The 13,637-nt window shown below is 49.0% G+C and overlaps 1 protein-coding gene across 1 annotated transcript in view; it reads left to right on the forward strand.

Moving 5' to 3' along the window:
• Nucleotides 1-13,637, forward strand: part of CRNKL1 (crooked neck pre-mRNA splicing factor 1) — a 142,765-nt gene that overhangs the window by 98,003 nt on the left and 31,125 nt on the right. The window contains exons 11-13 of the mRNA XM_085612418.1: nt 669-908; nt 1,967-2,068; nt 11,254-11,502. Coding sequence (XP_085468544.1) covers nt 669-908; nt 1,967-2,068; nt 11,254-11,502 — 591 coding nt within the window. The remainder of the gene's footprint in view (nt 1-668; nt 909-1,966; nt 2,069-11,253; nt 11,503-13,637) is intronic.

The raw sequence follows: 13,637 nt of genomic DNA on the forward strand, positions 1-13,637 counted from the left end.
GGCCATAAATGGGTGGGGGTGGCCCACACAGGCATCGGGCCTAGCCTCCACCCACCCATATAACCCCCATCAGTCATTTTGCCCCCTGGCGGGGTGGGCAGTAAGCCCACTATATCACCAGGGATTATATCTGGAGTGGGGGAGCTCCTCTCCTGGCAATGGGCTAACGCTCCCCCGCCCCACCACCACTAGGCCCAAAAAGAAAAATGGGCTACCTATTTGAAAAATGCCAAAACTGTGGTAAAAAATGTGTTTTTCATTCAACTCTGCATGCTACTGAAAACTTGGAAGACAGTGACGTTAGAACATCAAACCATTTGTTGATTCCATTTTTATGGAAAAAAACAGACACTTTTTTATCCCCTTTTTTCCCTAAAAACTCAAAATGTGGCTATATTTTGGCTATTTCCATATCCCCCTCCAGGGGAATCCACAAACCCTGGTTACCTTTGGGATCCCCAGGATGTGTGATAAAAAGGCCACAAATTTGGCATGGATACCTTATATTAAAAAAAAAAAAGTTATGTAGGCCTAAGCGCAAACTGGCCAAAATGGGCTCTGCAGCAAAAGAGTTTAAAAAAAATAGACATTAATCAGTTTCTTCGTAATAAACATGTATCCTCTTCATTACATATTCATAACCACTTGTTTCAATTTTACTTACCTAGGGCACATCAATTGGGAAATGCCCAAAAAACAAGTTATTTAAAGGTTACATTGAATTGGAACTGCAACTACGAGAGTTTGATCGGTGTCGAAAACTATATGAAAAATTCCTGGAATTTGCGCCTGAAAATTGCACCTCTTGGATTAAATTTGCAGAATTGGAGACCATTCTTGGTGATACTGAGAGAGCAAGGGGCATATATGAATTGGCAATCAGTCAACCACGATTAGACATGCCAGAGGTAAGCAGCTTATTTTGACTTGAACATAAAATGAAAGTAGTGATTCATTCGTATGTAAAACTGCCCATTTTCAGGTTGCTAAATATTTACATTAATATGGAATGTGCAGTCTCTTTGATTATTGATACGTGTATTCGTGTTGGAAAGGCAACTACAGCCTAGGAGAGTGAAACAACTCACTTACATGTATTTACCCCCAAAAAGTGATTGATGAAGGTTCTTACAAAGGATCTGTTAGTTATTATGGGTAGGCAGTAAAATTAGCACGTGAGTGCTGGTTTAACCAAATTACTGCCACTCTTGTGTTACAGAAGGGGAAACATTTGAAAATGTATTAAAGACAAAATATTCAACAGAATGTTCCATTAAAATACTAATTGGCTCTCGTGCCTATTACTGTAGTGAGTACCTTAAGTGCATACTTGGTTTAAAAGGGATATTCATTTGAAAAACGTACAGTCTTCTGTGCTTGGCAGACACCCCTTGCATCATCGTTTCGAAGCCTTTTTTTAGGCTCGCTGGGGGAGATAATAACTTTAAGCAGCCTATTGGTTTCTGATCTTACATTTTATCCATAGATAGGGTGAAGATTCCCAATGTACACCGAGAGGATTCCCTCTGAATTTGGTCCATTCATTTAGAGGAAGCCCTCCATCACCTACTAGTATGAGTTTATCTTAGGCCCTTTGTCGTTCCTTGAGAGACCCCAGCACAACAAAGCAGTCTGTTTAGGTTTTGCTTACTTACTGTTTTCCTCATTAGCTTGATAAGCAGTAGTGGTTTGTGGAAGGGTGTGCATACTGAGCACGTGTATTTTGACTGCTTTATATGGTTGACTTGTCAATAGAAAGAACAACTTATCCTGTTTCTAGAGAGGTATGATTGCTTTACACATTGTGCAGACACATCTTTTCTTTCTATATTGGTTACAAGGTTTTGTTAATTGAGTATTTTTCAATAATAATAAAATTACACTGAGAAATGTAATACCAAAATGTTTGTCCTTAAATCGTATCTTTTAAGAAACATATTGTAATTGAACTAATTAATGTTTGTAGGTGCTGTGGAAATCCTATATTGATTTTGAAATTGAACAAGAGGAATATGAGAAAACTAGAAATCTTTACCGACGACTACTTCAACGCACTCAACATGTCAAGGTATTTTGTAACAAGAGTTACATTATTTAGGGTTTCCTAAAATTTTTCTTCACAACTTGTTTTGTTTATTCTTGACCTTTCATGTTTCAACATATAACTGCATCAGACATTTTGCGTGTTTTGTGTGTTTGTGTGCTTGTTAGACCTGTCAGCCCTTTGGGTGGTCCCTCCTCATCATTATTCATTTTGTCCCACTTTTGCCTCAAACCCTGTTTGAATTTTTCCTTTTTGGGAACCACCAGACTTTTTCGTGTTGCTACAGATTCAGGGAGCCATTTTAGCTACCCCTGAAACTTCTGTCTGAGGGCCTGGAGCACAAAATGGTGGCCACCTGTGACATCACCAGCATCCACTGGAACCTACCAGCACCTTCCAGAACATTCCAGGAGATTCCAGAACTCGGTGACAGTTGGAGACCGTTTAGAATGTTGGGAGGATAAGAGAGGCAGTTGGCAGTTGGAGCTGGCAGTTGGCACCTGACTGGTGAAGAGAGAGGAGCACAACAGTGAAGGAGGAAGGAGTGAAGCAGCAGGGGTGGAAACTTGTGCCTGGAGTGGGGTCCATAAACCCACCCTTGATACTTGTCCCTACTGATGGATCCCAGCCTATAGCCCTGTGTGGGAAGAAGACAGAAGAAACTTATCCTAAGGACCTGGACAGCAGGAACAGGCCTTAGAACCAAGAAAGCAGCAAGATCCTGACCTGGAAACTGGTTTCCCTGGAGTCCGGCGTCGAGTAGCCTGAGACCTGGAGCCCGAGGTGGAGAAGCGGCGCTGACTGAAGTAGCAGACGTCGTACCCGGAGCCGCCTGAGGTCGTGAGAGGGCGCCGACGGAGGTCGTGAGGAATACCAGAGGTCGAGGAGGGAGTGAACCGAGGTCGAGCGAGCGGCGTCATCGGAGGAGTGAAGTCCGCCCTCCGGAGTCGTCGGAGACCGAGGTAGAGGTGAACCGGAGGTCGGGAGTGAGGATCGCACTCCGGAGTCGCCCGGAGCCTGTGAGGAGGAGCACCGGAGGTCGGGGGTGAGGATCGCACCCCGGAGTCGCCGGAAGTCGACATCGAGGCCAGGCCGGCCGACGTCATCGGAAACGAGAGCGCCATCGGACCAGAGTCGCCCAAAGTCGACATCGTGAAGAGACTGCCCGACGCCGTCGAATCGGAGGTCGAGATCGAACCGAGGCCACCGACATCGGACCGGAACCGCCTGCCGGCGTCGTCAAAGAACTGACATTGTGCCGAGGCCGCCGAGACCGAACCGGAACCGCCTCACGGCGTCGACACGACTCCAGCGGCGTCGGAACATCAGAAAAAGGGCAGTAAGTGGAGTAGAGGGCGCCTAAGGCCCTGTGGAGACCTGAGAGACTGCTCTAAGGGGCTAGGGAGGTGCTGAAACCAACCTGACTGTGCCTGGGGTGAACTGGGACTAACCTAGAGAGGTTGTGTGGAGAGAGAAAGCCAGGGCACTGGTATTCCCCCCTTTGATCTACCTCAGCTTAGGCCTCAGCCTTGTCCCAGCCAGGGAGTAGCCCCCCCTCAAGCCTTCCACAACCCTACAAGCTGTGCCTGGGCCAAATCAGCCCTTAAGAATTGAAGTGTCATCTGATTACATGAGTGTTGCTGTATACTTTTAATTATTTATTGGGGGTACTGTATTTATTGAATTTTTACCTATTTATTGCTTCACTATATTTATAGGTCCACAGGACCTGATGGTGTACAATATTTATTGGTACAGTATTTATTGCCTCAAAGTATGTAATTGTATATATTGCACTGGTATTTATGCCCTGTTATTTATGATCACCCCTATTTATTTCATCAAACAGCCAATATTTATTTGACCTGCACTAATTGAAACTTGTATATTGTGATTGACCTATTTATTTTTCCAATCAGCAACTAAGAGAAAAAGATAAAGAAAGAATATTTTCATAATTTTTACGGTGTAGAGTCGTTTTTGGAACGGATGCACGCATGGTTCTTGTATGGGTATATTGTATGCTTAGCACTGCGCCTGTTTCCTGACCACTCGAGCCAAGCTACCACAGTGTGTCCGGAAGACCACCACCACCCTTTCTAGTGTGGGAGTGGTTTTCCAACATAAATTGGTGTTCAGTGGTGGGATAGAGCTGTGCCTACATATACTCAACAATAACTGTGGGTAGTCCATAGGCCTACACCGGGAGTTTTCTCACAGCGGCCTTCCTAATTGTGGGTTTTTGTTTTTTCCAAATTTACTCTGGTGGTGGGAGGAGGTATTACTAAAGGTACCCCCCTACATTGCTACTGCACAAAACCTGTCCTCTAACCTGAGTGGGCAAGATGGAGTTTGTACTAGAGAATCTAGAAACGTACACTGTGGCCCAACTCAGGGAGTTTTGCCAGCGGGAGGGGGTGTACTGTCCCCCAGGAGCAAAGAAGGGTGCACTCCAGACCAGCTTAAGGGCTTGGGGGGAGGCACGCCGAGAAAGCAAGGCTGAGGAGGAAGACAGGGATGGAGAGCTTGACCCCGAGGGGGCTGAGATGTACCAACCTGAGGTGGGGAACCTGTCAGCAGGGCCCAGGACACTTTCTAGGAAGGGCAGCACTGTCTCTAGCGGGGGCTTATCCAGCGGGGAGTTAGCAGATCGGAGAGAGAAAAGACAGCTCACATGGGATTTAGCAAAGCTGGAGAAGGAGAAGGAGGAACAGAGGTTGGCTCATGAGACGGAGAAAGAGAGGATGGCTCATGAGATAAGACTGAAAGAGATAGAGCTTCAGATCTTAAGAATTGGGGCACCAACTGTTCCTAATGGTGGCAGCAAAGACCAAGAAATCACCAGGGAATCCAAACCTTACCTGCCAAAGGACATAGTAGCTAGCTATGGGGCGGGTGACGACATCGCCAAGTGGCTAGCAGCCTATGAGGTCTCGTTGAGGGCCCATGGGGTTCCAGTGAAGTATTGGGGAGGAGGATTGTATAGGTACATGCCTCCAGCTGGTAGGGATGCTTTATTGGCCCTCGAAGAGGATGAGCAGACCCACTACCCCACCATGAAACTGGCGCTCATCAGAAAGTTTGGACTAACACCTGAAAAGTACAGACAGAAGTTCAGGGGTAGTCACAAACTGGGCACACAGAATTGGGTGGACTTCCTGGACTATGCAAAGAAGGCACTGGAAGGTTGGATTCAGGGCAGTGAAGTAAGGAACTACGAGGAGCTGTTTGACCTAGTACTGAAGGAACACCTACTCGAGAAATGTTTCCCTGAACTGCGGCAACACCTGGTGGATAGCAAGCTGACCAGTCCCCGGAAGCTTGCTGAGGAGGCGGACATTTGGGCTAGTACCCGGGTGTCCACAAGGGGGACTGGAGGGGATACTCAAAAGGCCGGACAGGGCGCCCCCCAGAAGAAAGAAGGAGGGGAAAAGAAAAAGGAGTTCTCCAAAGGCCCCCAAAATAACTTCCAAGGGAAGGGAACAGGATTCACCTCTAAGGCTAACCCACCCAGAAACCCTAATCCTGGCCAGAGTCAGCAGCCAAGGGTTGTCCATTGCTACGAGTGCGGTGGCGTTGGACACTATAAAGGAGATCCGAAGTGTCAGAAACGATCACCCCCTCCCACTGGAGGAAAGCCCCCCGGAGTAGCTAGTGTAGTGCTCGGGGAGGAGATGCCCTTAACTAAGGGAAGGGAGTGGGCGGGTGTCACTTTAGTGTCCCTGGGAGAACGGGAGATGGTTCCTAAGATCCAGGTGCCCGCAAATACCGCAAAGTATGGGCAGTGGATCACCATCAACGGCCAAAGAGGGGAGGCTCTGAGAGACACAGGAGCCAGTATGACTATGGTGCGTAGCCAGCTGGTGTCTCCAGAGCAGGTAGTTCCCGATGTACTCCACCCAGCCGCGATGGCTGACGGCAGAACAGGCCACTATCCCGTGGCCGAGGTTCCCTTTGAATGGGGGGGGGGTTGCAGGTTCACTTCGAGTTGCCGTAAGCCCTGCCGTGCCAGTCGATTGTCTGCTGGGCAATGACATGGAGCACAACGCTTGGAAGGAGGTGGAATACCGGACTCACACCGAGATGCTGGGTACACCTGACTGGGCCTGTGTTAGCACAAGGTCCGAGACTACCCGAAGAGGGAGTTCATTCCGGCTGGAGCCTGGAACAAAGGCCCAGCCAGCTGCCAGTCAAGGGAAGAACCGAGGACAGGAGGAGCCTGCCTCGGCGTCTCCACCCCGTAGGACGGATAGGCCACCGGAGGTGGTGGACCAGGAGTCTGCGGAGGGGGACGTTACCAACCTGGAGGACCTACCCATCCCGGCCGAGTGGCACGTGGAGGGAGGCCCGTCCAGGGAGGAATTCTGCCAGGGCCAGAGGGAGTGCCCTACCCTTGAGGGGCTGAGGCGACAGGCCGAAGCCCAGGCAGCAGGGAACGTTGAAGGGAACTACAGTGTTTACTGGGAGGATGGCCTCCTCTACAGTGAACCCAAGGCACCCCTACATGGATCGTCACGAGCCTTGGTAGTTCCTCAACGTTATCGAGCCTTCCTTTTGGAGTTGGCTCACGAGATACCATTGGCAGGACACCTGGGGCAAGACAAGACCTTCGCCCGTCTTGTCCCACACTTTTATTGGCCTCAGATGAAAGTGACGTCCGATACCTACTGCCGGACATGTGTGTCTTGCCAAGCCAGTGGGAAAACAGGGGTGAAGCTGAAAGCTCCCCTGGAACCACTCCCTGTCGTTAGCACCCCCTTTGAAAGGGTGGGCATCGACATTGTGGGTCCATTAGATCCACCAACTACAGCTGGTCACAGGTTTATCCTGGTTCTGGTGGATCATGCCACACGGTACCCAGAGGCAATACCTCTGAGGACCATAACAGCACCTGTTGTGGCAAGGGCCCTGATGGGAATCTTTACCCGAGTGGGTTTTCCCAAGGAAGTTGTGTCCGACAGGGGGACCAACTTCATGTCAGCGTATATGCGGGCAATGTGGAAGGAGTGTGGAGTGACCTACCGGTTCACGACTCCTTACCACCCCCAGACCAATGGTCTGGTGGAGAGGTTTAATAAAACCTTGAAAGGCATGATCAGAAGTCTGCCTGAAAGCCTGCGGAGGAAATGGGACGTCCTCCTACCCTGTTTACTTTTTTCATACAGGGAAGTGCCACAGAAGGGAGTGGGCTTCAGCCCCTTCGAGCTTCTGTATGGGCACCCTGTACGCGGACCTCTTAACCTGGTGAGAGACGGATGGGAAAGAACTCCCAGAAAGCTCCCCCAGGATGTGGTGAGCTACATGCTGGCCTTCCGGAGCCAAATGGCTAAGTTGTGGAAGCAAGCTTCTGACAACTTGGAAGCCAGCCAAGCAGTGATGAAGGCGTGGTATGACCACAACGCTCACCCGGTGGGGTTGGAGCCTGGCCAGAAGGTGTGGGTGATCGAACCAGGAGAGCTTAGTGCCCTCCAGGATCGCTGGTCAGGACCCTTTGAGGTGTTGGAAAAGAAGGGTAAGGCTACCTACTTGGTGGACCTGAAGACCCCTCGTCAGCCCCTGCGGGTGCTGCATGCCAACCGCCTCAAACCCCACCACGAGAGGCCCGAAGTCATCTTGATGATGGTGACTGACGGAGGAGAGGACGTGGAAAGCGAGCCTCTCCCTGATCTGTTTGCGTCTCAGGAAAAGGATGGGTCGGTGGAGGGAGTGATTCTCTCCCCATCTCTAACTCCTGAACAGCAGGAGGACTGTCGCCAGGCCCTGGGGCAGTACTCTGCGTTGTTCTCCCTTGTCCCGGGTAGGACTCACCTGTGCGTCCATGACGTGGACACAGGAGACAGCCCACCTGTGAAGTCCAAGATCTACCGGATGTCAGACAAGGTGAAGGCCAGCATTCATAGTGAAGTCACTAAGATGCTGGAGCTAGGAGTGATTGAACCTTCTAGCAGCCCCTGGTCCAGTCCGGTGGTGTTAGTACCGAAAGCTGCACCACCGGGTGCCCAACCAGAACTGAGGTTCTGTGTGGACTACCGGGGACTGAATTCAGTGACAAAGACTGATGCACATCCGATCCCTAGGGCGGATGAATTGATTGACCGGCTGGGAGCTGCCCAATATCTAAGTACCTTTGACCTTACCTCTGGGTACTGGCAGATCTCTTTGACTGATGGAGCAAGGGAAAGGTCAGCCTTCTCCACGCCCAATGGCCACTACCAGTTCTGTGTGATGCCCTTTGGGCTCAAGAACGCACCTGCCACGTTTCAGCGCCTGGTAAACCAGATCCTCACCGGGATGGAGAGTTTCTCTGCTGCTTATCTGGATGACATAGCCGTCTTCAGTAGCAGCTGGGAGGATCACTTGCGTCACCTGCAAGCTGTTCTCCAGGCCCTGAGACAAGCTGGATTGACGATCAAGGCCAGCAAGTGCCAGATCGGGCAGGGGTCGGTAGTGTACCTTGGACACTTGGTGGGTAGGGGAACGGTGCAACCCCTCCAGGCGAAGATCGAGGCCATCATGGCCTGGGAACCCCCCAAGACACAGACTGAGGTCCGAGCATTTTTGGGCCTCACGGGATACTATCGCCGCTTCGTGAAGGGGTACGGTACCATCGTAGCCCCTCTCACGGAGCTCACGTCCAAGAAACAACCTCGACGGGTAGTCTGGACGGAGGCTTGTCAGCAAGCCTTTGAGAAATTGAAGAAAGCCATGTGCGAGGCCCCGGTCTTAAGGGCCCCAGACTTTTCCAAGAAGTTCATTGTCCAGACAGATGCATCAGAACATGGCATTGGGGCAGTGTTATCGCAACTCAACGAAGAGGGTCTGGATCAACCCGTGGTCTTCCTATCCAGGAGACTACTTCCCAGGGAACAGAAGTGGAGTGCAATAGAGCGTGAAGCCTTTGCAGTGGTATGGGCTCTGAAGAAGTTGCGGCCATACCTGTTTGGCTCGCACTTCCTAGTTCAGACCGACCACCGACCCCTTCGTTGGCTGATGCAAATGAAGGGGGAGAATCCCAAGTTGTTGAGGTGGTCTATTTCCCTACAGGGGATGGACTTTCAGGTGGAACATCGGCCTGGAGTGGACCACGCCAATGCAGACGGTCTCTCAAGGTATTTCCGCCTTAGTGATGAGAACTCCCAAGGGGTTGGGTAGCTCTCCCCACTTTCAGCTGGGGGGGACGCGTGTTAGACCTGTCAGCCCTTTGGGTGGTCCCTCCTCATCATTATTCATTTTGTCCCACTTTTGCCTCAAACCCTGTTTGAATTTTTCCTTTTTGGGAACCACCAGACTTTTTCGTGTTGCTACAGATTCAGGGAGCCATTTTAGCTACCCCTGAAACTTCTGTCTGAGGGCCTGGAGCACAAAATGGTGGCCACCTGTGACATCACCAGCATCCACTGGAACCTACCAGCACCTTCCAGAACATTCCAGGAGATTCCAGAACTCGGTGACAGTTGGAGACCGTTTAGAATGTTGGGAGGATAAGAGAGGCAGTTGGCAGTTGGAGCTGGCAGTTGGCACCTGACTGGTGAAGAGAGAGGAGCACAACAGTGAAGGAGGAAGGAGTGAAGCAGCAGGGGTGGAAACTTGTGCCTGGAGTGGGGTCCATAAACCCACCCTTGATACTTGTCCCTACTGATGGATCCCAGCCTATAGCCCTGTGTGGGAAGAAGACAGAAGAAACTTATCCTAAGGACCTGGACAGCAGGAACAGGCCTTAGAACCAAGAAAGCAGCAAGATCCTGACCTGGAAACTGGTTTCCCTGGAGTCCGGCGTCGAGTAGCCTGAGACCTGGAGCCCGAGGTGGAGAAGCGGCGCTGACTGAAGTAGCAGACGTCGTACCCGGAGCCGCCTGAGGTCGTGAGAGGGCGCCGACGGAGGTCGTGAGGAATACCAGAGGTCGAGGAGGGAGTGAACCGAGGTCGAGCGAGCGGCGTCATCGGAGGAGTGAAGTCCGCCCTCCGGAGTCGTCGGAGACCGAGGTAGAGGTGAACCGGAGGTCGGGAGTGAGGATCGCACTCCGGAGTCGCCCGGAGCCTGTGAGGAGGAGCACCGGAGGTCGGGGGTGAGGATCGCACCCCGGAGTCGCCGGAAGTCGACATCGAGGCCAGGCCGGCCGACGTCATCGGAGCCGAGAGCGCCATCGGACCGGAGCCGCCCGAAGTCGACATCGTGAAGAGACTGCCCGACGCCGTCGAATCGGAGGTCGAGATCGAACCGAGGCCACCGACATCGGACCGGAACCGCCTGCCGGCGTCGTCAAAGAACTGACATTGTGCCGAGGCCGCCGAGACCGAACCGGAACCGCCTCACGGCGTCGACACGACTCCAGCGGCGTCGGAACATCAGAAAAAGGGCAGTAAGTGGAGTAGAGGGCGCCTAAGGCCCTGTGGAGACCTGAGAGACTGCTCTAAGGGGCTAGGGAGGTGCTGAAACCAACCTGACTGTGCCTGGGGTGAACTGGGACTAACCTAGAGAGGTTGTGTGGAGAGAGAAAGCCAGGGCACTGGTATTCCCCCCTTTGATCTACCTCAGCTTAGGCCTCAGCCTTGTCCCAGCCAGGGAGTAGCCCCCCCTCAAGCCTTCCACAACCCTACAAGCTGTGCCTGGGCCAAATCAGCCCTTAAGAATTGAAGTGTCATCTGATTACATGAGTGTTGCTGTATACTTTTAATTATTTATTGGGGGTACTGTATTTATTGAATTTTTACCTATTTATTGCTTCACTATATTTATAGGTCCACAGGACCTGATGGTGTACAATATTTATTGGTACAGTATTTATTGCCTCAAAGTATGTAATTGTCTGTATATATTGCACTGGTATTTATGCCCTGTTATTTATGATCACCCCTATTTATTTCATCAAACAGCCTATATTTATTTGACCTGCACTAATTGAAACTTGTATATTGTGATTGACCTATTTATTTTTCCAATCAGCAACTAAGAGAAAAAGATAAAGAAAGAATATTTTCATAATTTTTACGGTGTAGAGTCGTTTTTGGAACGGATGCACGCATGGTTCTTGTATGGGTATATTGTATGCTTAGCACTGCGCCTGTTTCCTGACCACTCGAGCCAAGCTACCACAGTGTGTTCGGGGAGTCCACCACCACCCTGCGGAGTGGGAGTGGACGTTTCCAACAGTGCTTGCACGCTCAAGCATAACTTTCACGAATGTTAATCCATGCTGCTCATTTCTCAGGTATGGATCAGTTATGCTCAGTTTGAACTTTCATCAGAAATGGAAGAGAATGTGTTCAAATGCAGACAGATTTATGAAGAGGCCAACAAAGCTATGAGAAATTGTGAAGAAAAGGAAGAACGACTTATGCTTCTAGAGTCCTGGCAATCCTTTGAGGAAGAGCATGGAACAGGATCCAATGTAGACAGAGTGGAGAAACTCATGCCAGAGAAAGTCAAGAAGAGGCGAAAGCTCCAGGCTGAGGATGGGGTAAGTTCCCGCAAAATGAGGAGGCAGCTTTTTCCCAACTTTGTTATTGTTACGCTTCTCACCACAAGTTGGGGATTGTAAATGCAATACATGTACAGCTTCCAAAATCATATTGAAAACCTAAACATGCATGTATGCTGCCCTTTTCTGTTATTCCTGTAAGGTATACACAATTGTAGGTATCTTTTGGGTCAGTTCATTTAGTAGCTAAAAAGTGGAAACTCACTTTTGCTTGCATCAGAATCTGAATAGCCTTCCTCCGGTGTTTACTTGTCATTTGTTTTGATCTGGTTTTTTTGTACTGCAACATTCTGTTTAGTGTTTTTGAAGTGGTCTTTCCGATGCTGCCTTTGCATGGCCTCAAAAGGTACAATTTGTGAGATGTTTACAGGACATCAGTTAGTGCTTTCCTTGAGGAACTTCCTTCCATTCAGTTTTAGCACACTCACTTAGCTGCATATGTAGGAGTAAACCAAAGATGACAAGAGGCAATGAGCATTCAGCGTACAATAGCTACGAATTACATTTGCAAATATGCCAGAGATTGGAAAGTTGTGGGTATGATGGATATCCAGTTGAAGTGATTTCACCAAAGAGTTCACGAATTGAATAGATGTTGACAAGTGACTCTTTTCTCCACCTTCACTGTGAATTTATCTGCAGACAATACATAAAGTACATAAAGTCTGAATCTTCTCTACATCAATTATACCTCAAGCTACTTGTGTTGCCCATTCCTCTTTCCATTTGTCCGAGCTATTGTTCATTTGTCTTTTTGTTCTGTCTGCGACTATTGGCTGCATGTGTAGTTTCTGTATGTGTGTCTTGCAATTTGACCGTACATGTCCCCCCTGACCATATCGTTGGTATTATTATTTTTGTACCTGTAATTGTATTGGCATATGTGAATTGGTCTCTGCATGGCTGTTGGTCTTTGTATACAAGCACCTTTAAGTCTACTGCGCTTGTATGTTTGTTGGTCTGTGTGCTCTGGTGCTTGTATGTATTTTGCCATGGTTACATGAGTGCTTGAACGTTGGGTGGACTGTGTGCATGGTGTATTTGTCTTTCAGTGCATAAATACATAACCTTATTTTCAGGCTGCCCACTCATCCCTTCGGTGGTTTCAGTTCATCTATGTGCTGCCTGTAACTGCATCGGCATCTTTGTGCATGTTTATGGGAAGATACCTGTAAGTTTGCTGCTTAATGTGCATGAGTGCTTGCATGTTTGTTGGTCTGGCTGCATAGGTGCCTGAAGGCTTTGTTTGTGCATTGATACATGTCAGCTCTTTTAGTTTAATGTGTGCATATGTGTGTGTCAATGGCATGTTTTTTGCATGTCAGTGAGCATGTGCCATGTAAAAGTCAAACATAATGGCTTTGTCAATTCTTGTTACTGATGCAACCTGGTAATTTTTCATTTCCTCCCTTTTTAACTATCTGCAAAGTGATTGAAAAGTGTGCCTGTTGCTGAGACCGGTAACTTATTCTACTGGTCCATCTTTGAGACACCAGTGCTGGTATTAACACCCTTTGCCCCTTGCAATTTATAGTCACCATTGTTTCTCAAACGCCTAATTTCCTTTATGGCTTGAGGAGAAAGTCCTTTATCCATCCCTTAAATTGCTTCCTGAAGAACTACCTTTCTGTTAGCCTTCAAAACTAAGGCAGCGAAAGCGCGTGGACTTTTCTCAGACCTATTGCTCCCCTTTTTAGCATTTTATTTTCTTTGGTGGATTACTGAATGGTCCCTTCTGAGTCATATCTGCGTATTAGGAAGATAATCAGTCTACCGATTTCAGGTCAATCTGTCACATTCAATTTCTCTGTCATGGAAACTAAAGACTTGCGACCGCATCTAGTTGACAACTGTAAATTCTGCTGTTTATCAAAGCCCTGGCTCTTCCTGTCTGTCTAGTTTCAAGCATTTTACCTTTCAAGGTAGTCTTGTTTCTTTCAGAACGCCTAGCAGAAATAGACCATGGCATAGCATATGTTCTTTAAAAGCCACACAACAAAACATTGAAGTAGGAAACTTGCTCCACCTTGTCGCAGCAAGTGTGAAACAGTGCAAGTAGGATTAACAGAAACATTTACTAATGCCTTCTTGGCAATATCATCAAAAAAGCTTTT

This window comes from Triturus cristatus, chromosome 6 (genome assembly GCF_964204655.1).
Source record: "Triturus cristatus chromosome 6, aTriCri1.1, whole genome shotgun sequence".
NCBI lineage: Eukaryota > Metazoa > Chordata > Amphibia > Caudata > Salamandridae > Triturus > Triturus cristatus.